The sequence below is a fragment of the Ambystoma mexicanum genome, chromosome 9 (genome assembly GCF_040938575.1).
Source record: "Ambystoma mexicanum isolate Mex_15411 chromosome 9, UKY_AmexF1_1, whole genome shotgun sequence".
In the NCBI taxonomy this organism is placed as follows: domain Eukaryota; kingdom Metazoa; phylum Chordata; class Amphibia; order Caudata; family Ambystomatidae; genus Ambystoma; species Ambystoma mexicanum.
Window position 1 is genome coordinate 803321860 of NC_090931.1, and position 24565 is coordinate 803346424.

General features: G+C 44.6%; 1 protein-coding gene across 5 annotated transcripts in view; it reads left to right on the top strand.

Moving 5' to 3' along the window:
- The window catches only part of NCKAP1 (NCK associated protein 1), a 1877983-nt gene that overhangs the window by 862918 nt on the left and 990500 nt on the right, over positions 1–24565 (top strand). For all 5 annotated transcript variants that reach the window (XM_069615779.1, XM_069615776.1, XM_069615777.1 and 2 more), the window contains one exon: positions 16337–16456. In XM_069615779.1, coding sequence (XP_069471880.1) covers positions 16337–16456 — 120 coding nt within the window. The remainder of the gene's footprint in view (positions 1–16336; positions 16457–24565) is intronic.

Here is a 24565-nt window from a genome sequence, read left to right on the forward strand (position 1 = left end):
TACATGTCTGTCTCAGTCATAAAACAAAATAAAACGACAGCAAATGCAGTTGAACTTGAAAATAATGAGACAATAGATAAATAAGACTTGTTCTGGATAGACTAAAGAGAACAAACAGGTCTTTAGTCACCCCATCTGCCTCCCAGATTTGACCCCTTGTCTGTCTACACAAGGTTAACTATCTCCTTATATCAGGATTCTCAAAATGGTCCGTCTCTGGCCATTACTTTACCTCCTGCTTTTGCCAAACCACATTGTGAAGCCTCTATTCTCTAGCATTGGATGTTACATAGATTCACATGCTTTCAATATTCACAGTTGTCCGCTCGGAATATTCAGTTCAGTTTAACATTAAACAGTAATAGTAAAGAAAATACAGCTGCTGCTTCTGCAAATTATCTACCTCTTTTTGATAAATGTTTTCCCTCAGCCAATGAGGCGTCAAGGCCCTTGGCTCGTCCCATGGAAGCCATATGCAGATTAAAATCCTGTGTCATGCTCTGAGGAGTCCTCTATTACGTCTGAATAATTTTCAACTTTGAATTACAACAGGAAAGTCTATAATTCTGCTGTACCAGCCTTAAGTCAGATAAGGTTTTAGTATTTAATGAGTTGATGTATTTATAGTGCGCAGAGCACAAAGGGAACTAAGCAGGAGAACATGTATGTGGGTGCAGATGATATAAACTGTCTCAAAGTAGGAGAAAGGGAAGACGTATTGAAAAATAAATTCCTTTTTTTTGGAAATCCACACACAATTCAATATATCGTAAACTGTGTCTGCGAAAGTCTAGATTGTTGGTAAGGTTTCATATTACACTTCCTATACTGGGGAGACCAATCTTGGGCAGTTGAGTATTGGGCATAGTATCTTAAATATTATGCACTGTTGATGAGGTAACAAATGTAATGAGTGTCTGAAGAAGGGGATGGACGAAGCGGCAAGTAGCTAAATATTTAACAACTTGTAGGCGGCTTAAAAGATATTCAGGAATACACGCGTTCAAAGAGTTGACATGGTCAAGATGGGAATTGATTAAAGCGCTGACCACTGCACCATGAGCTTATTGGGGCATGAATTGGTGTGTCTGTCGCTGCAGCCACATGCGAAAAAAGGATAACTTCTTTACTTTGTAAACTTAGTGTGTGAAACTTAGTTTGTTTCCAAAGTGACACCCTGGTTTCTTATCTAAGTGGAAAACGGTGTGGATGAGCCAAAAAGAGGAGGTGGTGGGGAATCGACACGGGTCTGTCAACAGATATGTTGGTCCTAACAACATTTACTGATTCTTTGAAGGATTAATTGCAGGTCAATCACCCACTGCCATACTTAGGCCAAGCAATTGTGAGGGGTCAGAAATGAGAGACAGACACAAAGTTGTGATGTTTTCAACATTGGAATTTCTTTTTTAAATGGAAGGGTTTGAAAAAGGCCTTTCTATCCCTATCCAAATAAGATTGCTTACCTATGAATTCAAAACTAGGGAACAGTCTGTGTCTCATCGTCCACTTAAGCAAACTGTCCTTTTGTCCAAAATGTATCGGACCCTCACACTAAAAATGAACAAAATGTGCAAGATGTAAATGCCTCTGTTTTAAACTAAAGTAAGTGCAAAAATTAAGCATATAAATCCAATTGAACAATCCTTGGGTCCAGGGGCTAGTTCCCTTACCCTGAACTGTTTCAGGTATAAAATGTTCAGTTCAAACAAAGTTTCTCCGGAGTGGTAGAAATGTCTCTTTCATATAACACCACCTTAAGATGAAAATGTCTCTTCCAAACAAATTATGTTTCAAGAATGGTAAAGTATCTCTTGGCAACTTGAGCAAGGTTGTTTTTAGAACTTTCTGAGGGATGATGAAAACATTGTCCTCCCCAAACATTGATTCCCCAAGAGTAGTGGAAATGTCTCTTATACAACACTTTCTCAAGAATGTTCGAGTATCTTCTCAAAGCAATTACAGTTTTTGTAAGGATGGCGGAAAAAGGTAGCTCTTCCACTCTGCAATTTATTGATGAGGATTTCCTGGTATACTCCCCTGGCAGGAATTTGTTCTACAATGTCTTTACTTCTTTTAAATATTTTGGCTGGATTACCTGGTATACCCGCCTGCCAGGTAACCCCCTCTCTGGGTTTGATAAACCCCTGGTGTACTCACCTACCAGGTATCTCCCACAGAATGTACTATGGGTTCGGAAGATTCCCTGGTATACTATCTTGCCAGGTATCTCTCCTTCCCTAAAGGCTCACTGCCCGATGCAACACCTTCACCAGGTCTTCTCACAATCTTTCAATATTCTTTCTTTCTCGAGTATAACACAGTTCTTACTTCTTCACTGCTTTATACTCCACTGGCTTCAGTTATTACTTGTTCCAACTTCCCCCACACTGGCATCCCTTACATGGAGGCTTGTTCACGTTTTGCTCTTCAAATTCATTAATACTGTGCATTGGCTTGTGGCAATGCATGTTCCAATCTTCCCCATATCGACCCTAGATATATGAATAGTTGTGCAAATCTTGTCTTTCAATTACTTCACTAGTAATGTTCACTTGCTTTTCATGATGTTGTCCCCATATTGGCATCCCTCATATGGAGACTTGTGTAAACATAGTCTTTCAATGTTATACAGTCTTCATCAAATTCATTTTCCTCGAGAGCCTTTCATTGAACGTATATTTCACCAACAAACTCTTTCCTTGAAGTTTTTAACATCGAAACCATTGTCATTTGTGCACTGTATTTTTCCGTATTAACATTGGATGTAAATGTATTTTAGGGTGGGGTAAGGGAATGTTTGGGGTGTTTGTAAGGGTTCAAAACTGGGGTTTGGTGGGTGATTTCCCCCCTCAATACATTATTTCTTTAAAAATGCATCCAGCATACAGGTTTACGGGGGTGTCTCTGGCGCTGTCTCTTACTCTTTACAGTAAAGGTGTTTTGGTATATAAACTGTTTTTACTTTATGTATGTTAATACGGTGAAACCGTTTTCGGTAAAAGAAAATTGGTAAAACATGCCCTCGCTGTATATTGTTCGAGGTAAAGACATATAACCTCTTTCAATGTTACTAGGCTGACATTTATAACATCTTGGTAATTGAGGGTACTCTTGTCGGTATGCCCTGGGCCTTCCAACACTCCAGGGTAGACTTGCCAGTGTTTTTGGCATCCCCGACCTTTGGCGTACTGCTGTCGCAATGTTTGAACACTGAGGAAGCGTTCCCTGCCCCGCAGACACGGCTTCTCTCTCGCTCGCCCATTTGAATGCTGGCTCTGCCGCATGACTGCGCTCTCACCAGCCTTCTCCTTATTGCCAGCTCCTTCACGCCCCCTGTTCTGCTTCTGCTATGCAGCTCCTGGCCTCTCTCCACTCTGGTAGGAGCATCTGCCTCGTTCAGTACAGCCTACCTGAGCGTGCCTGTCTCCGGTTCTGCTTCCCGCTGCGCCCGCTCTGCGTCTCTCCTCTACTTCTGTTCCGTTTGACTCCAAAAACACACCATTTTTAAATTTCCTGCCTGGCTGACTGGTATCCCAACAATTAGGCTGCACATTCAGCTTGGTATGCTTCTTGCTCCACATTAACTCCTTTTGCTTCTTCCTCGTCCCATTACGATACTTTTTCTGGGACTTGGAGTCCATTGGAGATTGAGACTGAAATGTTACAATGCTTTGGATTTACACTAGAGTCAGGATGGTGAGACCTAGAAGATGTTATGTAAATACCCTGTGTACATAAAAGGTGAATGTCATCTGGCCTAGAGTGTCTAGCGAAAAGAGGTCTTTGAGTTTTGTTATTAGAAGTTTTGGTGCACTAGCAATATGCCATCAAGAAATCCGGGATTATAAGATCTTCTTAACATGGAAGAGGGCCATACTGCGTCCCTCACGATGGGGTCACCACTTCTCCCCGACAGCCATCTCCTCCCATGTGACCCTCCTTCATAATACCACCCCCAGGGTTGGGATCAGGTACCGGCTGCGGTCCCCTGGCTACATAGGAGATTTAAGGCTGGGGATCAGTGATGACTCCACAGGATTCATCACACAATCCTCTAGATGTGCAAAATTATTAACTTTGTCAGGAGCTTTTGGCGTTCAACTGAGTGTTGTCGGCATAGGAGTGGAAATGCAATTGTTTTTTTTTCTCGCAGAATGCCAATGGTCGCAAATAAATATTAAATAACAGGGGCAATAGTGGAGAGCTTCGAGGCACAGCACAAGTCACTGGGACAGATTTGGAGGTGAAGGGACCAGCTTGCACTATTTCGGATGTACCATTAAGAAAGCTGCAAAACCACATAAGGGCCTGATCAGATCCTTTTTATGTTGGAGAGAAGAATGGTTTAATCCACCATATCTAAAGCTGATGATAAATCCAGCTTCACAAGCAGAGAGGTGACCCCCACCTGGGTTAGCCAGGATGTCGTCCCAGGCAGAGACCACTACATATTCTTTCCCATGTGTGGGGCAAAACCCAGACTGCAACAAACGCAACATTGTATTATTATACACAAATATTAGTAGTTTTAAAGAGATTGGCTTTTCTAAGGTCTTGGCAATCCAAGCTGAGGCTGCAGTGGGGTGGTAGTTAGTAAACTGAGTGGAATATTTTTTAATAAGTGGTTATTAGTACAGTTTTAAGAGTTAGGCAGGACCAATCCCTGCGCCCCAGAAAAATTAAGATATTGGTTATCGTTTTGGCCAGGGAGATTGCAAGATGGTCAGCTGTTATTGCAGGTAAAACATCTCACTAAGTTGAGTGCGCGTCAACCCCTGTAGTAGGGGAAGAACTGGTTCCTAGCCTCTTCATGGAATTCAAGATCATCTTGGACTGTCGTGCAAATGATGTCTAAAAAGAGTGCTGAACATGTTTATTTAAATTCTTTCTGATAGACTCTGTCTTAGATATAAAATAATTATTAAACTCAGCTAGTTGAGGTGAGTGCAGGGTTTTGTAACATGATTTTGGATGCGCAAGACAATTGAAAAGAGCTATTTGGATTTGTTGATGGCTACATATATGCAGTCATGAAAAATGTAGGCTTTAGACTTAACTGAAGTGTTTTTTATAACAATGAAGGGCATCTTACACTATGAAAAAATAAGGTGTTAGAATCCGTAGCACACCTCCAGTGTTTCTCTTTTTTGGTAATTATCTTTAAGGGATCTCAGATGGAATAACATGGGTTTTGTGGGACATAAGAATCAGGGGAGCATAACAATCAACTGCTTACTAAAAAACAAACTTCATGGCACTGATCAAGCAACCGATCAGAGAGAGTCTCAGGTGTATGTGTCAGTAAGAGGGTAATGTGAGCTCCTTTGATGGAGCCTAAGTTAGCATTGAGAGCAGTCAGCTGTTGTCTAGTGTAATTTATCTGTGCCCTGACTTGTTATCCAAAGACGACCCATCTGAGAAACAGTGAGTATGTATATAATATATTTAAGAGAATAAATAATTAGCAGCAATCAAGCAGCAGGATCTCACGACCATTGTGAACGGCCTGAAAATGCCTAAACAGGGTATGCAGGCGAGAACCAAGGAAGAAGAGTTGTCGTCATCTCGATCCTGCACTAAGGAAGGGCCCGATAAACCAAAGGATATAGAGGTGTTCAGTATTTATTTCCACACAGAAGATGAGTGGTATGACCTAGCGTCCAAAAAGGGCTTTGGGAATATTCGCCACGGTGTTCACCCCCAGATGAAGTTGAAGAGGTTTTTTTTATAACATGATGGCAAAGGCCTGCAATGTTTGCTCTTTTTCTGAAATGGGACAAAACACAATGGTTTTGTTTCAACCACATGAGTAAGCAAAGAAAAACAGCCCCCCTATGTGCCAATTCTAGAGCAGGTCTTGGAAGGTGTATAAACAATACAGACTTCATTCTTAGAACCTCACCCGAAGGGGAGGCAGGAGAAAATGTTTGAGGCACCAGATGATGCCCAAAATGCTTAAGGCCAGTCATAGAGTTGGTGGATCAGTGGCAGCGTGGAGGTGTTTAGCAAACCCATAAGCCAAATGCCTGTTCTTGCCAGATGGTAAAAGCCAGAATAAATTCCTTCGGAAAGAAGGTGCTGTCAATAAGAGCAACTATGGTAAAGATGTCAAAGGCACTGGAGATATATTTGAATGTGACCGAGACATGTAATATAAAATGGCTCTGGTATTCGAACACCACCTGGAAGAAAAACAGGAGGCTCCGGACATTTTGAAGGGGGGCAAAGGGGCCTTGAACGAGGTCATTAATATATTAGTGGATACAGTGGAAACTGGCTCAAGCAGAAGGCAACACATAACAAATTTCCCTAGTGAACTTTGTGCTTCAAAGCAAATTTACAGTTTAACAAATCAATTAATTCTGTATGCAAAGAGTATGTCCATTTTCTTCAGAGTAAACATTCCTTAAATCGGACCTCTACTTAGAAAAGTACTTTACAAATAATATATATATATTTTTTATTTTTTTAAATTAATTTGGTATTTATAATGCACCTTTACAGCAAATGGTGTTTTGAGGCGATGTGGGGGTGACAGGGATGAAGAAAAACAAAAGACGGTTCTACTAGGTCTTGGCATTCGGATCGTGCAAGTGCAGTAACAAGAAGTGCAGGGGGGTGGGGGACGGGGGATGGGGGGAAGTGCCGGTCAGAGTGGAATGCGCAAATGCTAACAAGGGAAAGAAAGTGCAGGTCAGAGTGCCGAGCGTGTAGTTGCTTAGGAGGGTGTGTGGGAAGAGGGCTCAAAGGATAGGTGAGTGCTAAGGGGAGGCCAGGTGGACAAGTGCCAGGGGAAGAAGGTCCACGTGCCAAGTGCAAGACGGGCTGGATGGGTTCAATAGGGTGCATGCCCGGCCAGGCTATTGCAGGGGGATCATGGGAGACAAAGTGCGGGGGTAGACTGTTCGAGGAGGGTCAAGTGCCCTGTAAGAATCAGAAGGAACCAGGTAGCCAGTCAAATGAGACAGAGGGGGAAATTAGCACGGGAAGGGAAGGAGGAAGAGAAAAGGAGTCTTGAGAAGCTTCTGGAACTCAAGGAGATCTGGCTGAAGTCTGAGAGAAGCAGGGAGGCCATTCCAGAGGGAGGCACCTGCAGAAGAGAGAGAACTCCTCTCTGCTTGGAAAAGCATCTGATCTGCCGAGAGTTGGAGGTAGAAGACCGAAGGGCTCTAGCTGGGAGGTATTTAGGGAGAGAGAGTTGGATGTAGCGGGGGCCCAGTCCCCAGAAAGCCTTGTGGATGATGCAGAGGGTCTTGAACTTGATCCTCGATGCAATGGGGGCCAGTGGATAGATTGTAGGGCTGGAGAGATACTGTCCCTGGGCTTGAGGCCAATGATAAGTCTCGCTGTCCTATTCTGGATTAGATGAAGGGGCAGAGGGAGGATTTTGGCAGATTGAGAAAGAGGCTGTTGCGGTAGTCCAGCCTAGAGAGGACCAGAGCTCTGGAGACATTGAGTTTCTGGGGGAAGGTGAGGAAAGGGATAATCCCTCTGAGGAGGTGCAGCTGGACGTCAGCCTTCTTTGCAAGGTCTGTGATGTGAGGAGAGGAGAGGAGAGAGAGGAGTTGAAGATGACACCAAGTTGTTTTGCCTCACAAGAGGTAAAGGGGAGGAGGCCCATGGAGGGTGGTCAGAGAGTAGGAGGGAAGAAAGGAGCTGGGGTTCCAATGAGAAGGATCTCGGTCTTACTCACATTAAGGCAGAGATCGTTTGCAGCACACCATGCCTTAATAGCAGTCAGACTGTTGAGAATGAGAGAAGTGAAGAGGAGGCTGTTTAGGGAAGCTTGAAGCAGAGCTGCGTGTCATCCACAGAACACTCGGAAGTGAGGAGAGAATGCAGAGATCAAATGGGCCAGAGGGGCAAGGTAGATGTTGAAGAGCCACAGCAAGAGTATAGAGCCCTGAAGCACGCCGCAGGTGGAGAGTGTGATGGCGGAGAGAAAAGGGCCCAGTTGAACCTGGCAAGGTCAACCCGTCCAGTGCCTGGTCTGTGATGCCAAGGGTATCACAGAACCGGTTTATAAGGATGGCATGATTGACCGTATCAGTGGCAGAGGAAAGGTGAAGAAGGATGAGCACGGAAGGAGAGTTAGAATCGAGATTTGAGAGCAAATCTTCACAGGTGTTCAGGAGTGCAGTTTCTGTGTCTCTGGCTGCTCTGAAGCCAGACTGGTGGTCGTGGAGACAACCAACAGATTCAGTGTGGTGGATCATCTAGGAGATGACCAGCTTCTTCAAGAGTTTACCCAGGATGGGGTAATAGAGATAGGGCAGTATTTAGGCAGGCAGGAGGGGTCAGCAGAAGGTTTTTTTGATGAGTGCGTGCACAAGGGAGTGCTTGAGGAGTAGCGGGAAGGAGCCAGTGGCAAAGGCGTGATTGCAGAAATCAATCAAGTGTTGAGCAAGAGAGGCAATGTTGTCCTTGATAGTTCTGGAGGAGCAGGGGACCACCTGTTTGGAAGAGACTTTAATAGAGAGAACTTATATTGAGACCTCATCTGGTGATATGGGCGAGAAAGAGGAGAGTAGGAGGAAATGGGAGAGGGGGCGCCCAGGGTGGCGTGAGCGGGCGAGGGACAAGGGAGGGTGTAGAGGAGAGTGAGGACATGATGTCCTGAGTTTTGGTGAAGTGAGAGGCCAGTGCAGTGCAGGGGTAGAGGGAAGGCAGAGGAGAAGTGGAGACTGTAGTAGGATTGGTGAGTTCCTTGCAGATTTTAAACCGTTCAGCCATGTTGTTAGTGGCCTGAGAGATGCAGGTTTGGATATCGGCAGCCTCTTCAAGCGGATGGAGAGTCTGATAATAGAAAAAAACATTTTGTGAATAAACAGATAAAAAGGTATGTACAAATATAATAAATGTTTTCATCGATTTAACCCATTCTCTTTATACAACCATATAATTATATACAATCTTTCAAGAATGCCACCACTGTATACAAACTTGGGTATACAAAACCATATAAATACTATACAATACGTATCCACACTACCACGTACATAGAAAAAATTCTAAATTTGATCAAATGAAATACCCTTATCTTTGCAGTTGATACATGGGAAGACATGAACGTTTCTCACATATTTAATAATGTTCGTCATGCATTTATTGTGTTAAGTCAGTCAAAAGTTTATTTTGGATACTAAGATCCTTAAAACACAAAAACAACATTACATACATCCATAAAATAAAAAAATTAATAAAATATATTCCTTAAGATCATATGCAAAAACCATATCATGCATAGGTAAAATAACTGCAGTGAAATAGCCTTAAAAATAATACAAAATCACTGTTCCAACTACTCGGTTGCCTCAATATTTAATACATTAGCACCATTTCCAACTGCGTCCCACCAAGATATTAAAGAACCTCAATCTCCCTGGAGCCCCATCAGCCCCTTTCTAAAATACATCGCTCTCTTCAAAAAAGAAAGCAATGCCCAAGCAGTGAAAATGGAGTCAGCACTCAAAAGGAAAGTGAGAGCCGCTTTATAATGGCGGATCTCTGCCGTTTTAAGAGCAGGTATTAGAGTTGCTCTCCGAATCCCTGTATACCCTGTACAAAACAGCAACACATGAGCCAGATCTTCTAAGTGATGGCCGCACACCGGGAACCCTGCCGAATCCGGAAACCCTTTCCAACTTGCTGTATTCCCTCGCAAGAGAAGGCAGTCGAACCTCGCCCTAGTAATTAGCCACCGGTCGGTCTTATAGGAACCCCAAATTAGATAAGGTTGGATCACAAGAGGCCTACTAATCAACGTATTTAGTTGTACAGATTTGTTTCCGTACTCTAAAAGTGTTCTATAATTATTAACCTCCTCTTTTGGAAAAGGCATCTTCAGGGCTGCTTCACTTGTAGTGGTGAAAGTTTAAATCGGCATTTCTACGTATATTTTACATGCATGCATTATTATGCACTTAAAGAATACAATTAAAGTCCTAAAAAAAGCTTTTATGGGAGGTTGATGATAGCAATATTATACTTGCATTTAAAGCAGTATCCATATAAAACCATGAATGCATGGTTGATGGGTAAATAATTTCATTTCTATATTAGAGTGAGACAGAACGTCTCTACCCCCATCCATAAGCAAAGCGGAGGTACCGAGTGAACAAGCTTTCAAGGGATTGCATCCTCCCACAGATTCTTCAGCTGGATAGATAATCCCCATCGGCAGCTGTTCTTGGAAAATTCCTTCATAGGGCATGTAGTGTAGCTCGTCAGACACCCTCTCCAGTCCTCCTGTTTTTCGACTCTGGACGTCACATTGACAGTACATATGTAGTACGAACTTCGCCTCTCTTAGTTTCTTCCTCTTTAAGTTCCTCATCCCGCTGTTTCTCTGGAACAGTTTTGTTAAACAGTTTCTGCACCATTACGCCTGGTCCCAAACCCTCGGGTTTCAAGCATTGGTGGGACTGCAGCTCCAACATGTCTGTGACCGACCCACCTTATATTTGTGGTGTTTGGGGAAAGATCATGGCATGAGGCAATACGGCTCATTGGCTTTTTATGCTCAGGTCGTGACTGATACTACTTCAGCCTCAAAGTCCTTGGCTATCCTCCAGACAACTGTGCCAGATTCTTCCGGTAATGATCTCCAGGAGTCAGGGCCGCACTCCCTCAACCTGGGTCCTCTCGAAGTCGCTGTTATGTCAGGCTTGACCACGGCCACCGCCTGTCCCTCTCTGACCGTTCTGCTCCGATGGACTATGCACCGGAGTAGAGGACTCTGGTCTCCAAATCCATGAGGACGATCTTCGATGAAGAATGGGACCCTGTTCTCTTCTGTCTCAAACATTTGTCAGGGGTTGGTCAGGATCCCCTACTCGATTTTCAGGAGGATCCGGCAGAACTTTACTGTTGGGGCTGTGAATTGTGAGTAGCCCTGACCTGTGCCCCAACCTTGATTTGCAGCAAGCTACTCACAACAAAGCAGAATTTCAGAAAGTGATAGACAAAGATGTGACTTCCCTAGGGTTAAGTGCCCCAGCAAAGCCACTACTGCAATAAGATCTAATGGATATCTTAGATAAAGAGCACATAGTCGGAGACTGCCACCCTTTTCATGCAGCAATCATTAATTGGCATTGTGGCAACACCCATCCTCTGCTCTCTTGGCCGATGAGGACCTTACAAAGAAGTATAAGCTCCTGAAGGGCTAATGGTAAAAGCGCCCACAGTGAATTTGAAAACTTCGGCTTCAACATTGACTCTCACTCCTGAGGCACAGAATACTGAGGGCCAGGCCACATTTTATTTTACTTTGGATACATGACATTGAATGGGATGAATGTCTCTTGCGCAGCAGTGAGGCATTCCCACATTTTGTGGAACATGATTTCTGTGACGTGGACTCATTTGATGGAGGGAACAATCTGAGATGGCTTGGAAGTGGCTTGTTAAACCCTATAATCCAATTTGGATGCAGTGATTGTGTTGTCTGTTTCATGGGGGAGATTGGTGATTATCCATAAGGCCGCTTGGCCGCAATCCTCAGGGTTTTCTCTAGAGGCGCAAGTGAAGTTATTAGATATGCCTTTCAATGGTGAGTGTTTGCGACCAAGGCAGACAAATCCTTGGAAAAGTTCAAAGAGTAGAGGATTACAGCCAAATCATTAACTTTGGCAGTCCAGCAGCCGATATCATCTCCTTCCTTTGTTTTTGGAACCAAAGGGAGAGGTTTCTGGGCATTTCCCATTGTTTGCCAATGAAGATGAAAATGCCCCAAGCCAAGACGGTGCAGAGATGGTACATGCGCCCAAGCATGGGTAAGGGTGCTTCGATAAGTCGGGCATCTATGAACTTGGCGCCTTCAGCAGTTTACACCTCACAACCCCTGTAAGGTTTCTGCCCATACTTCTCTGTTGGAGGCACATCTCCTCCTTTACAGACATGTGGCAAGAGATCACCCCTGATGCTTGGTTAGTGCAATTGTTCAGCAATGGATACTGTCTCCCATTCCTTAGAAAGCCTCTGGTCAGGTCTCCAGTGCTTCTATGTTTGGATTTGGAGCCTGCTGGCAAAATTCCCTATGGATTGACCTCATGGCCGGGGTGTCCACCAAGTTGATGGCAGTGGTGGCTGCCCATATAAGGAAGGGAGGGAGTTACGTATTTTCATACCTAGACGCAGATGTCGAGTCATCTCTAAGGCAACGGCCAGTGTCCAGGGTGTGGGTAGTGTGAGAAGCCTGAAGGTGTCTCCCTGACTGGCCCCTGGGGATCTGTCATCCAGGTGGCCAGGACACGTCCATCGCTATTGGATCCAGTTCCTGGGGGTGGACTAATGAGGGATGATCACCTGGATGGGGTCCTGTGGGAGTGGAAGTGGGACACCGACAGGTGAGACTCGGTACCCCCCTTTTTCCAACACCTTTTTCCCCATCCAACCACTTAGGATATTCAGAAACACTGCACCTGCGTCCCACTTTTTCCACACTAACACTTTTGCACACCACAAAAGACAACAGACTAACACCAGAGCCGTTTACCTGACCTGTTCCAATACAAGGGTCAGGCAAAGTCAGGCAATTGACCAAAATCTCTCACACCTGACAGCCCTTTTCCCTTCCCCACAGGGATAAAAGGTGGAGCACAAGGGCACAATACGAGCAAGGCAGACTGCACGCTGACAGAGCTATCCATGCGGTGGTTCAAGAGGAGGAGAAAGGTGTTGAGAAGCAAAAGCCAGACAAGGAGGGAAGCGACCTTGCCCTTTCCGAACCAGACCCGCAAGACCTCTGTAGAAGAAATGGTAAGACCGCAGACAATAGCCCAAGTGTGTTGCAGTAGATGTCAACGGTACTTGGAGCATGCCTATGCTGATGCTCAGGACAGAGGGAGACGCCTGCTACCGTGGTACCGGGCTTGCCTCCAGATACAAGTAAAGCAAGCAGTTCATCACAGCCGGTGAGTCGAGGGGAGAACGGATAAGAAACCAAACTGTGTTGAATGAAAGTTGCAAAGTGCAAATTAAGAAAAGTACAAAGAACTGTGAACATTGAGAGCAAACCAGCTGCAGAGGGGTCCGGCTCCACGTGGGTGCTCACTCAAGAGACTCTGGTTGATCCCCCGTTTGTTGAACTACCGATACCAGAAGGCCCTAGGAGAGCCGCAAGGAAAAGGTCTTTGACCTGCACATAATGGGAAAGCTAAGGGAGGTGAATCCTGCATAGTGAATTCAAGAGAAAGAATTGTGTGAAAGGCAAGACTTGACAAGAGTGAACCCGACGGAGGGATGAGGATAGAACGGGGCGAAGACTGAAGTCCTGACAGGACCAGGTGGACTGCATCTTTGTCAGGTGGGGCAGGCCCCAGATCAGTCTGTTTGCGACAGCGGCAAACTCCAAATGCCAGAAGTTTGCCAGCAGATTCCACCAACCGAGGAGACTAGGGGACTCATTCTCCTTCCTGTGCAAAGGACTTTTTCTGTACGCGTTTCCTCCTTTACCGCTCCTGCTACGAGTGATCAACACACTCAGACAGTGCCGGTGCAGGATGATACTCATCACCCCGGCATGGCCTAGGCAGATTGGTACCCGGACCTTCTCAGCCTGTCACCATCGCCTCCGGTCAAGTTGCCAGTGGTTCTAGATCTTCTCACCAGGGAAGGAGGCGCAATCCTTCATCACGACCCAGGGTCGCTGAACCTGAGGGCTTGGCTCCTGCAGCCCTAGAGTTTGGAGGATATGCGTTGCCTGTGTACTGTAGGGAAGTCCTCGCCAAGGCCAGAGTGTCATCGACTTTGAAGTGCTACGGTCTCAAGTGGAAGTGTTTCGCTACGTGGTGCTGGTCTCAGAAGATTACCCCTCCGAGGGTCATGGCCCAGCAGATTCTTCCGTACTTGCTGTCCTTGGCCAAGGCCGGTCTGGCGCACGCCTCTATCAAGGTACAAAGGTACATCTGGCAGCTATCTCCTGCTACACCAGGTCTCCAGGAAGAGCTTCACTTTGGTCTCACCGACTCATCAAGGAGTTCCTCAAAGGACTATTTCGACCATTCCTGCCGGTGAAGGCTCCTGCCCTGGTGTGGGAACTCAACTTGGTGCTGACACGGCTCATGGGGGCTCCTTTCAAGCCTATTTATCAGACCCCTCTCGCGTGCCTTTCGTGGAAAACATTTTTCCTTGTGGCCATCACCTCTGCCAGGAGGGTAGGTAAGGTACAAACCCTATACTGCAAACAGCCATACCTGACTTTCCACGAATCAAGGGTGGTGCTGCGGACGCACCCCTCTTTGTGCCAAAGATTACGTCAGAATTCCACCTCAACGAGCCTTTGGTGTTAGCTGTATTTTTCCCGAAGCCTTCGTCACTGACTGAAAGGGCCTTGCACTCACTGGACATTGCTTGTGCCCTGAAGTTCTCTGTGACTCGCACAAAGAGTTTTCGGAAGACTTCACAAACCTTTTTCCTATGTACCATGGGAAGGCCTTCTCCAAGTCTTCCATCTCAAGGTGGCTATCCGGATGCACCATGTACTGTCATCGGTTGGCGAACTGACAGTTCCCCGGCCGTCTGAGAGCCCACTTCACCAGAGCGATTGCTGCAACAACGGTGTTCCTGTGTGGTGTGCCCCTGCTGGACATCTGCAGTGCGGCTACATGGAGATCCACGCACACCTTCACAAAATTCTACTGCGTCGACAGAAATTCCAGGGAGGAGTCCAGAGTCGGGCAAGCAGTGCTATGAAACCTGTTAGCTTGAGGCGGGTCTGTTCTGGAGGTAAGAGTTGATTTCTTCTGTTGAGCCTTGCTACCTCCCGTGGTTGTGTAATGTTTTACTGCTATGTATTCGTTATTCTTGAGCATGTGAATCTATGCCAGACCCCATGCTGGAGAAGGAACAAGTTACTTACCAGTAACTATTGTTCTTCTGCATGGGTCTGGCATGGATTCACATGCGAACCCTCCCTCCGTCCCCTCTGGGGCTCTTCTTGGTCATACTGCCACTTTACGTGCTTACCAAATCTGAAGATGACTGCCAGAGGAGGGGCTTAGGGAGAGGGCTGTTATTGGATGGGGGTAGTATGACCTAGAGGGCAGTGATTGGTTTAAAGGAGAAATACAGTTTGTAAGTGAAAGTGAAACTGTTTTTCTTTTACTGAGGATTCCCAGCCTGACAACGGGGAATATTCATGAGCATGTGAATCCATGTCAGACCCATGCTGGAGAACAATAGCTACAGGCACGTGTTCCTTCCCTCACGCTAAGCTTGAGGGCATTAAGTAGGCAAAGGAAATTATCCCTAGCGATCATGAACACCACCTCCCTACATAAGATCTATAATGTTATAGCAACTGTGCTTTTCTTCTGATATTACTACCAACACACCCTGTGCACAAGAGGAAACCCAGGGCAATATGAATGGTGGAGATAGGAGTGGTGGGGATTGAGCAGTGCACTTTCCCTCTGTCTAAAATAGTTAATCCTTCAATAGTGTTGCCTGGCAGCAGAAACCTAGCAAAGACTGATACCCATTAGACAGTCGGAAAATATAGGTTGTGGTGTATGCGTATGTTGGCTTTGTAACATGCACCTAGGCTTCAATAGGTCAAAGAAAATATGTTCAAATCTTGGGTTATATTTTGATTGGTCTAGTACCAGATCAGTTTTTGATTATTCGTAGTGCCAATGTTCTCTATTTGTAGACACATGCAATTGTTTCTCAATTACCCGGGCTTTCTCAAGGCACAAAGTTGTATAAATGGTAGTTTCCCATTCAGTGGATACAATGGTCCCTAATTTAAAATGGCAGCATCAAGCAACGTAAATGAAACCGTGACATAACTAGTGACAGTGAAAGAAATTAGTGCACCCATTCCAAGATGACAACTGAGCGAGTTAGGCTTAGTGGCCAGGGCACAGAAGTTAATTGGTTTGAAGATGTGCTCTACTAAGCAGTGCTGGTGGCCAGCAAAAGGTGACTCGGGGGGGAGGGGGGGTCGGCATGCTCGGAGAGCTAAGTGTGCGAGCTAGGAATTTAGTGGTACATGGATGGAGCGAGGAAATTGGAGGCAATCCCTAATGCTTGGACAACTCCCAATGCTCAGAAAGTGTTCTATACTGGTAGTTGTAGACTGTATTCTGAGTGGCCGTGCTGCTTCTTTAACAGGACGGGGGTGGAGGGGTGCTAATCCTGGCTTTATAATTCATGACACTAATTCTAGGCTTTGGAATCTAAAATGCAAGCTGTATATTTTTGTTCTTATTGGGTTGCCGTATCATAAGGTAAAACCCACAATGTGATTACAATGTGTATCGATGTGCAATAATTAATATACAGTAATGGCTAAAATTCATAGCTGCTGTTTAATTTTCTCCTTCAGCGTCATCACATTGGAGACAGGAGTCTTTCATTATGTAACATGTTTTTGGATGAGATGGCAAAGCAAGCTAGAAATCTGATCACAGATATTTGCACAGAACAATGCACACTTAGTGACCAGGTTAGTGTTTTATGTGGATTTCATTATTGTAATTTTTGTTTGTACATTTTTCTAACACATTTGTGCTCTATTCTCCCTCACTGTCCTCCTACTCTGAAAGAAAATCATGTATACAGATTTTTGAAGTGCTAGAGATTTTGACATATTGCATTTCTTCCGTTATTTGATACATGAATGCACGTTGTGTACAAAAACACAGGTGGGGATGGGGTCTACCGACTATGTCCAACCATGCCAATTGTTGAGGATAGGTAGATGATTTCTCTCATGACAGCGTTATCAGTGTTCTCCTAATGAATGAATGTCTGATTTATGTAGCACTAAGAAATTGATTTAGAGCACTTGCAAGACTAATTTAAAGCTCTATATTGTAATAATGTAAGACCTATTCAGTGTGTTTAGACAGTGCACTGTCTTGCTTCTGACTTCTTAATCGTTTTCTGTTCTGCATACTGGCAGACAGGAACACGACATTAAGCCTCAAAAAGTATTATAGAAGGGCATGCTTGTTAATGCAGTTTTTGTACCACCCTCTGTTCAGGGTACTATAACCACTAACCCTAATGGGAGGCTAGCACCCAACAAGAAAGGGAAGCCACACCTCTCTTAAGGCAAGAAACCAAGGACAAAACGAAAAAAGGCTTAACTCTCAGGTAGGTGTAGTTCCTGACATAACAGTACAATTAGTCCACACTACCTGTCTAGATAAGATCTGCGTAACCCCTTTGTCTATATGCATTCCCACTATAAATTAACATGTGGTGGGCAGAACAAGGGAACCACACATCCTAACAAGCATTTAAAGTCCCCATGGGCCTGCATAATTTTGCACAGTGTCCTAAAGACACAACTCACTGATGATATATGGGGCCGACTCAATACCTGGTGGTTGTCAGCACTTAACACATATAGGTAGGGGGTTGGAGTAAAAGGGATGTAGCCATTTTCTATCTAACAGAAAGATAGTCAAATAATCCCTAAATCCTACACCGAAGCTCTCCATTAATTATGAAAATGCACATATGATAACACATTGCAGTCATAGACAGTAGGGCACACTTTCAAATTATATCCACAGTCTTCCAAGAAATAATAAGAGACATTTTAGCAACCTGTACCATTGCAAAACCTTTCAATGAAGTCTCTCTACAGTGTCACCAATGTTAGCTAAAATGTTCAAAATACACTCACCATTGGAAAAACGCAGAGCATGACTTCAAAAATGAATTAAAAATCACATGTAAGTACCAACATTATATGTTATGGTCCCAAGCTCCCTGATCCTCTGGAACTTGAATGAAAATGTTTCCTGAACAAGAGCAGGTTGAATGTTCTAAAGCAAACAAAAGGAGGAAAGTGAAAGGGCCAGTGCTTTAGTGGAGGTAAGTCAGTTCTACCCCAAAAGTGAGACAACCTCAGGGAAGGCCAGAAGAAATGCGACCTAAGAGTTCCAGAGTTTGAAGGATGAACCAGAAGCCCCATCGGAAGATGCAGCCGAGTATGAGGACCACCAATAGAAGTCTATGGGAAATGTAGCGGAGACTCTACTCCTCCAAAGAATCTCAAGCCCAGACCAGAGTGACCCCTGGGGGTGAATATCTCTAATAATCGTCCACCCCGGGACCCTGAGGTATGTACTCACGATTACATATATTTATTAATGTGATACAGAACTTTACACAATTACATCAGACAATTGAAATATAAATTATATTCAACATGCATGATATAAAAAATCATTATACATTCAATAACATCATATCAAATCAATCAATCAATCGAGACAGAACACAAGGTGAAATGGATAAAATCGAATCCTTGGTAAAACTGATAAATAGGTGATGCTGTATATAGATGTGAGACATGACTATATATTCATAAAAAGGAGAGAACCCCTCTTCATATTCGTACCAATAAAGCTGATCATTTCATACTTACATTACCTATTTGATTACTATAGATAAAATAATAGCCACTATACACCAGGGGGAGCCCCCCTCGTACTTGTTTCCAAATGAATAGCGGCATCACGCCACACCTGAAAAAGTGCTAGATTAAGTTTAGGGTGTTAACACTGATTCCTGATATCTGCCTGATCCAAGTAGTCTGTGTTATGGATGAACTCACCAAGATATTTCATGTGCTTTGCTCTCATCCTACAGCATTTCGTTAGCACATGACAAGCCGTCTCCGGCTCAGTAGGTAGATCACATATCCTACAATATCTTTCTGCTACATCCAGACCCAGCTCTGGGTCGCGGGTCATCAGAACGGGTAGATGATTGAGGCATAAAAGTAGAATGAATCGCCTCAAATGTTCTGATGGGCAGAGATTTAAATAGGGTTGCGCCTTCCTATAAGTATATAGTACAAACATAATGAAACTATAACTTTTCAGGCTTCTGAGATGGATAAAATTACACACAAATTTAGGCGACTACGCATGCTGGTGAACAGGTGCTCATTTTCCCTACCCTACTCCGGTGACCAACTGATTTCCGCAATCAGAGAATGAATTTGACTCACTAATTTAACCTGTCCACCCGCCATGGTGTCCTCTTAAATGGTCATAAGAAGCCTATTTGTTGGTTTATTATTGAACCTGATGTAGAATTCCATCCTTTTCCTTAGAACCATGGCCTTAAGAGAGGAGATCCCTAACTCTAGTCTAATAATGGCCATAGGGATATATTGGGGAAGGCCAAGAATCTTTCTCCAGAACTTACCCTCCACAAGTTGTAGCCATCCTAAATTCATGTTAATTAATGGGTCTAAACTGTACGTAACCATAGGAGCCAGACATTGGATATACAGCTGACGTGCTGCCCAGATTGAAAACCCACACTGGTCACGTGTAAACTTGTATATTAAGGCTGTGAGTTGGGCTCCTTTTGTTCTACGCTCCTGGATACAAGTGAGGTAGTTTCCTTTGTCGAATTCTATACCCAAGTATTTATACGTACACGTGTAATCAATTTCAGTCAGACCCACCAGCATACGAGGCCTGCCAACTCTGCCAGCAGTATATAGCAATAGGTTTGTTTTGCTGTTATTAATAACAAGTTTGTTATTCTCTGCATACCGCCATAACTGGTTGGCAGACCTTAGGATCCCACTGAAGGTGTGATCCAGGATCACCAAGTTGTCCGCGTACGCCAGAATGGGGCAGTGGCAAGAGCCTATCTTAGGGGGGCAATTGTTAATCCCTAAGAGAGACTTAGGTATATCAGATACAAACAAGTTATAGAGGGTAGGAGCTGTCACACACCCCTGCTTTACCCCTCGGATCAGGGGATGGGTTTAGTCACGGAGCCCTGATTGTCCAGCCTAACTTGGACAATAATTATTGGAGTGTAAAAGCTCAAGATAATATAGCAGAGATTCAGGGCATCCCAGATTCCTCAATTTATTCCATAGAAGGGAGCGATTTATCGAATCGAAGGCAGCCCTGAAATCTACATAAAGTGCATGGAGTGGGGGATTGGCATGTACCAGAGCCTTACTTCTCAAAGCATTCATAACAAATATGTTATGTGAGGTGGATTAGCCAGCTCTAAAACCACTTTGGAATTGATCTAATATACCCGCACCCTCTACCCACTTTAACATTTCGTTAAGAATAAGAGCAGCGAACATCTTCCCCGAGCAATCCAGCATAGATAGTAGCTGGTAGTTCTCTGGTTCAGTCCTGCTACCTTTTTTGAAAACGGGTATAATAATGGCTGCCTGCCAAGATGCTGGTATGCGACCCTCATAAAGTACTTTATCAAACAGAATTTTAAGGAGGTTAGCCCAGAAGGGGGGGTTGTTTCTCATCACCACATTAGAGAGGCCATTAGGCCCTGGGGCTCGTGAAGTGTTTAATACCTTGATTCTGCCTTGTAGTTCCTCAATAGACACATAAAAGGGGGTAAGGGAGGTAGGGGTTTAGAAGCGGTGGGGATGTTGATCTTGTTACTAATCCCCACATTCCTCTTTTCCAAATAGGAGATCCATTCGTCACAACCTATAAGATTCACCATACTGGAAATGGTCTTCCCTTTCACCTCTCCTAATATAGACCACATTTTACGGGTGCTCTTACTGCATAAAGTTCTAACCGTATGCTGCCATCTCTCAAATTTCCTATATCTTTTATGCATTTTTAGCCATAATCGGTAAGCGGCCTTCAGCTTTCTTGTTTTAAGAGCTATAGCATTTCTGGGGTCAGGACCCTTTCTAATAAATCGAATATCACCTCTGAGTTTACGCTTCCTATCTCTGATTGCACGGTCATATTTTGCCTCATGTGGCACCTTACCCACCATCAACCTCACTTTACAAGAACCGTGTAAACCAGAGAATTTGCTGATCCAGCTCTCAATTTGTTCAGGTGACATCTGCATAAACAGATTTGACAGTTCAAGCCCCCAGTCACCGGAAGCCTTAGAAGTCTTTATCACATTATTCGCCAACCAAGAAATACGATTTAAAGAGTGGTTAGTTGCAAGATCACCCATGTTGGCCACTTTCGCTCTGGGAGAACAGCATCCCAGAGTCAGTATCAAGGGGTCGTGGTCACTCCATGTACAATCCCTCATCATCATATCATTGACAATTGTTGCAATCTCCACACTGGTGGTGAAAATATAATCAAGGGTACTCTCACTTCTCCCACTCTTCCAGGTGAATATTCCGGGTCTGTCACTTCTTGATCGTCCATTGATTATTTCGAGATCCCAACAATCAAAAAAGCCCCTCCACCACACCCCCTCACTATCAGTAAAAGCCTGATTCTAGAGACTGTTGTTAGATAAGTGCCGGTTGTTACTAATGCCCCCCACCCCCACAATTAATCCTGCAATTTAAATCCCCAGCCACAATGACAGAGTATTTATCGTTAATTAATTTCCAATTACTCAGAAGATCATGCAGGGCATCTTGTGTGTGTTCTCTATACTTAGCACCTGGGGGATTATATATATTTATTAACAATATTCCTTCCCACATTGCTTTTATTCTAAGGGTCAGAGCAACAGCACATATATAATTACTGTCCACTGGAATCATTTTACTTTTGATCTTATTTGACACCCCAATAGCTAGGCCCCCATAGGGACGTCCGCGTAATCCTTTCTTAGCTAGGGTGTGGTGTGTAGTATAACCATCGATGGCTGTAGGCTGCAACAACCAAATTTCTTGTAATAGAATAATGGGGTAGTTGTTAATCAGCGAAAGGGAACCCTTGTCAGAAAGAAAATGTTGGTGACCATGAGTATTCCAACTTAATATGGTATAATCTCATGGTTGTTGTAGAACCAAAGGAACTGAATCTGCCAACCATTTCAAAGTATTTTGGATGTCTGCCATCTGTACTTTCTTTCCCAATGGTTGGGTAGGTGTACCACCCTTGTTCTGAGCTGCAACAAACTCATCACTTGGAAGTGAGGGATCTTCCTTCTCTTTACAGGCGTCTACCTCAACCCCCACCTGCATAAGACACTTTTTATGAGATTGGATCAGTTGGGCTGATGCCATAACACAACAATGAAGGGCTCTGACATTAGGATTGCATACTGTAAGTGGTTCCACTCAAGAAAAGTCTTCCGTGCGAATTACACATAGCTGTGGAATCAGATGTAGTTTATTCGGTTCCATGTGATATTTTCGCCGCAAAAATATTGCGATGCAAAAATATTGCCATATTTTTGCGGCGAAAATAACACATGGACCCTGCGGGGGACACCCCGCAACCCCTGCATCATTTTTTTATGTGCGGGGGACACCCCCGCACCTAATATTTTCGCCACCAAAAATATCGCCTATGGCCGTTCACGACAACCATATGTTCGGGGATATTTTTGCTGGCGAAAATATTACCTGATACCGTTTATTCAAGACCTCCATTCTTGTCAACCACTGGTCCCTCTTCTTCTGATTTAAGTTTTTGATAATGCATATTTTACTTGCATTGGGTCCTCAATTTCTGTTGTCTCCAGGGAATTTTGTAGCTCCTCTTCCTCTGCGTTCCCATCCCCACTTTGGGTAGAGCATTTTGTAGATTCTTCAATCGAGCTAGCAGAGGGGTCAGATTCCGGATCTTCGAGGATCGTACTAGTGACTTCCTGTGTTATGTCCAGAATTATCCAGCTTCTTAAGGTCCCTGCTCTTTTCTTAGTATGCTTCTTAGTTTTCCGGCCCCTTTTTTTTGCTTTTTTGGTAAAGGGGAGGCAATTTCAACCACCACATTTTTGGAGGCTAATCATCTTAGTTGCCGGCGTTGTTTTTTAGTCAGGGGTGCTTTCACGCCACTCTCCAGAGGATCATCTGGATTACCTGTTTCCGTCGGGACTGCCATTCCCCAATCCCCTTTTGGGGGCGACGAAATAGGCGGGCCTTGGTCCATGGTCTCAGTAGGATTGGGGAGTCCCAGCTGGATTATAGAGTTAGTATGGATCCTCCCACATAGTTTTAATAAAATGTTCATGGCAAATTGAACAGATGCCATTGAGGCCTGCAGTTCCGCAATTGCTGTGTTGTTTAGACCCTCCATATCCTTGCTAGCTCCCCTGTTGGTATGCTCCAGATCTTCTGATTCGATGTAAAGATTTGGAGAGGCCGACAATCGCCCTGCCGTTAGAGCCACAGGGGAAATAGGGGTAGGATGCATAGGATGAATGCCAGATAGCTTAGAGGTTGAGTTGCCTGTTTGTTTAGGGCTGAGTAATACCCCGGGCCTCTGCTGCTCATTCTGGACGGCATTTACAACCTGTGCCTCTACCACTATTGGCAGTTATTTTGTGGTATAAAAGGCTTGTTTAAAGAAGCCATCGATTTTTGGATTGATAAGCACAAATCAAGAAGTGAGTTATTGTCAATGTCATTAAAATTTGTAGATTCAAGGGTGTCACTGTTATTGTGAGGGGGTGGGAGTGGAAGATTACTATCTTCAGCTACTGATTGATCCGCAGTAGGAGTCACCTTTGTGCTATTCTTCCCAAACATAGCCGGGATAGTACCTTTATCCGATCCGCCCTCCACCCCCTTAGTATTGATCTTCTTTGTTGCTTTTGGCGGAAGATTGTCCATATTCCCGTCCTTACCTTTGCGCAGGTTATACCGGGCTTTAGTGGGCCTTGTTTTGGCCATTTGTTCAGTCAGACCCTTACCACAACTGTTCTAGAATGGAGGCAACAAAAATAGCAAATATACACTTGTAAAATTGTACTGACTCACCTGCGTTATGCAGGCACCCGGGAAATGTGGTTATCAGGCTCCACTGGAACATAGTGTATCCAGGGGATCGGAGAAAGAAATAAAACACCCCCCACAGTCTTCCACCCAGTGAATGCGCCCCCTGCGCCAAACAGTCGCACAACAGTCGGCGCCCTTTACCCCTGCCGGGCTTAACGCCGCTCGCGCGCTTGTGTCTGCCTTTTGAAGATGCAAGGAAAGTCACGTGTGTTGTCACGTGCCCGCGAATCGGCTCCACCTCCTCCAGGAAGTAAGCACACCCAGCAAGAGCCTCTTAGCAGCTCGCAATGCTGGGATAAGGCCAACAGCAGGTAACGTTCGTTTTTGCAGCAAAAGTAATTTCCTCAATGAAAAGCAGTCCTCACTATTACTATTTCGTCAAAAACTTCTCCAGTAGCATAAGACAGCCAGGAAAGGGCTTTGCTTCCAGGTGTGGTTTAGAGGATCAAGTACCCAGGGATTTGCACCCTGAACCAGTGATGACCCAGACAAACCAGAAAAGAAACCAAGCACCTGCCCACAGTGTCTACCTTCAAGCCTGCATTAGATATTTTGCCGAGGAAGACTATGGAAAGGCAAGGAAACCCGAAGATGGCTCCTGGTACCTTGGTGGACAAACGATAAAGGCAGCACACCTGCAAACAATCCCAGGATGGGGACAACAACCTGATGTCCTAAGCTGAAGATTCTGTGGGGTGGTGAGGTCTCACAACCAATGACTCCGAACCAAGGGAAAGATCTTGGCAAGAATGCAGCAGTAACAGCCCAGAAAGTGGTTTCAGTGAAGAAGTCTCAATCCAGTAGGTATCGGCAGTGTGATGAATCCTGTGGAGTCAACCATGATCCCCAGCCTGAAGTCCCCTTCCATGTTGCCAG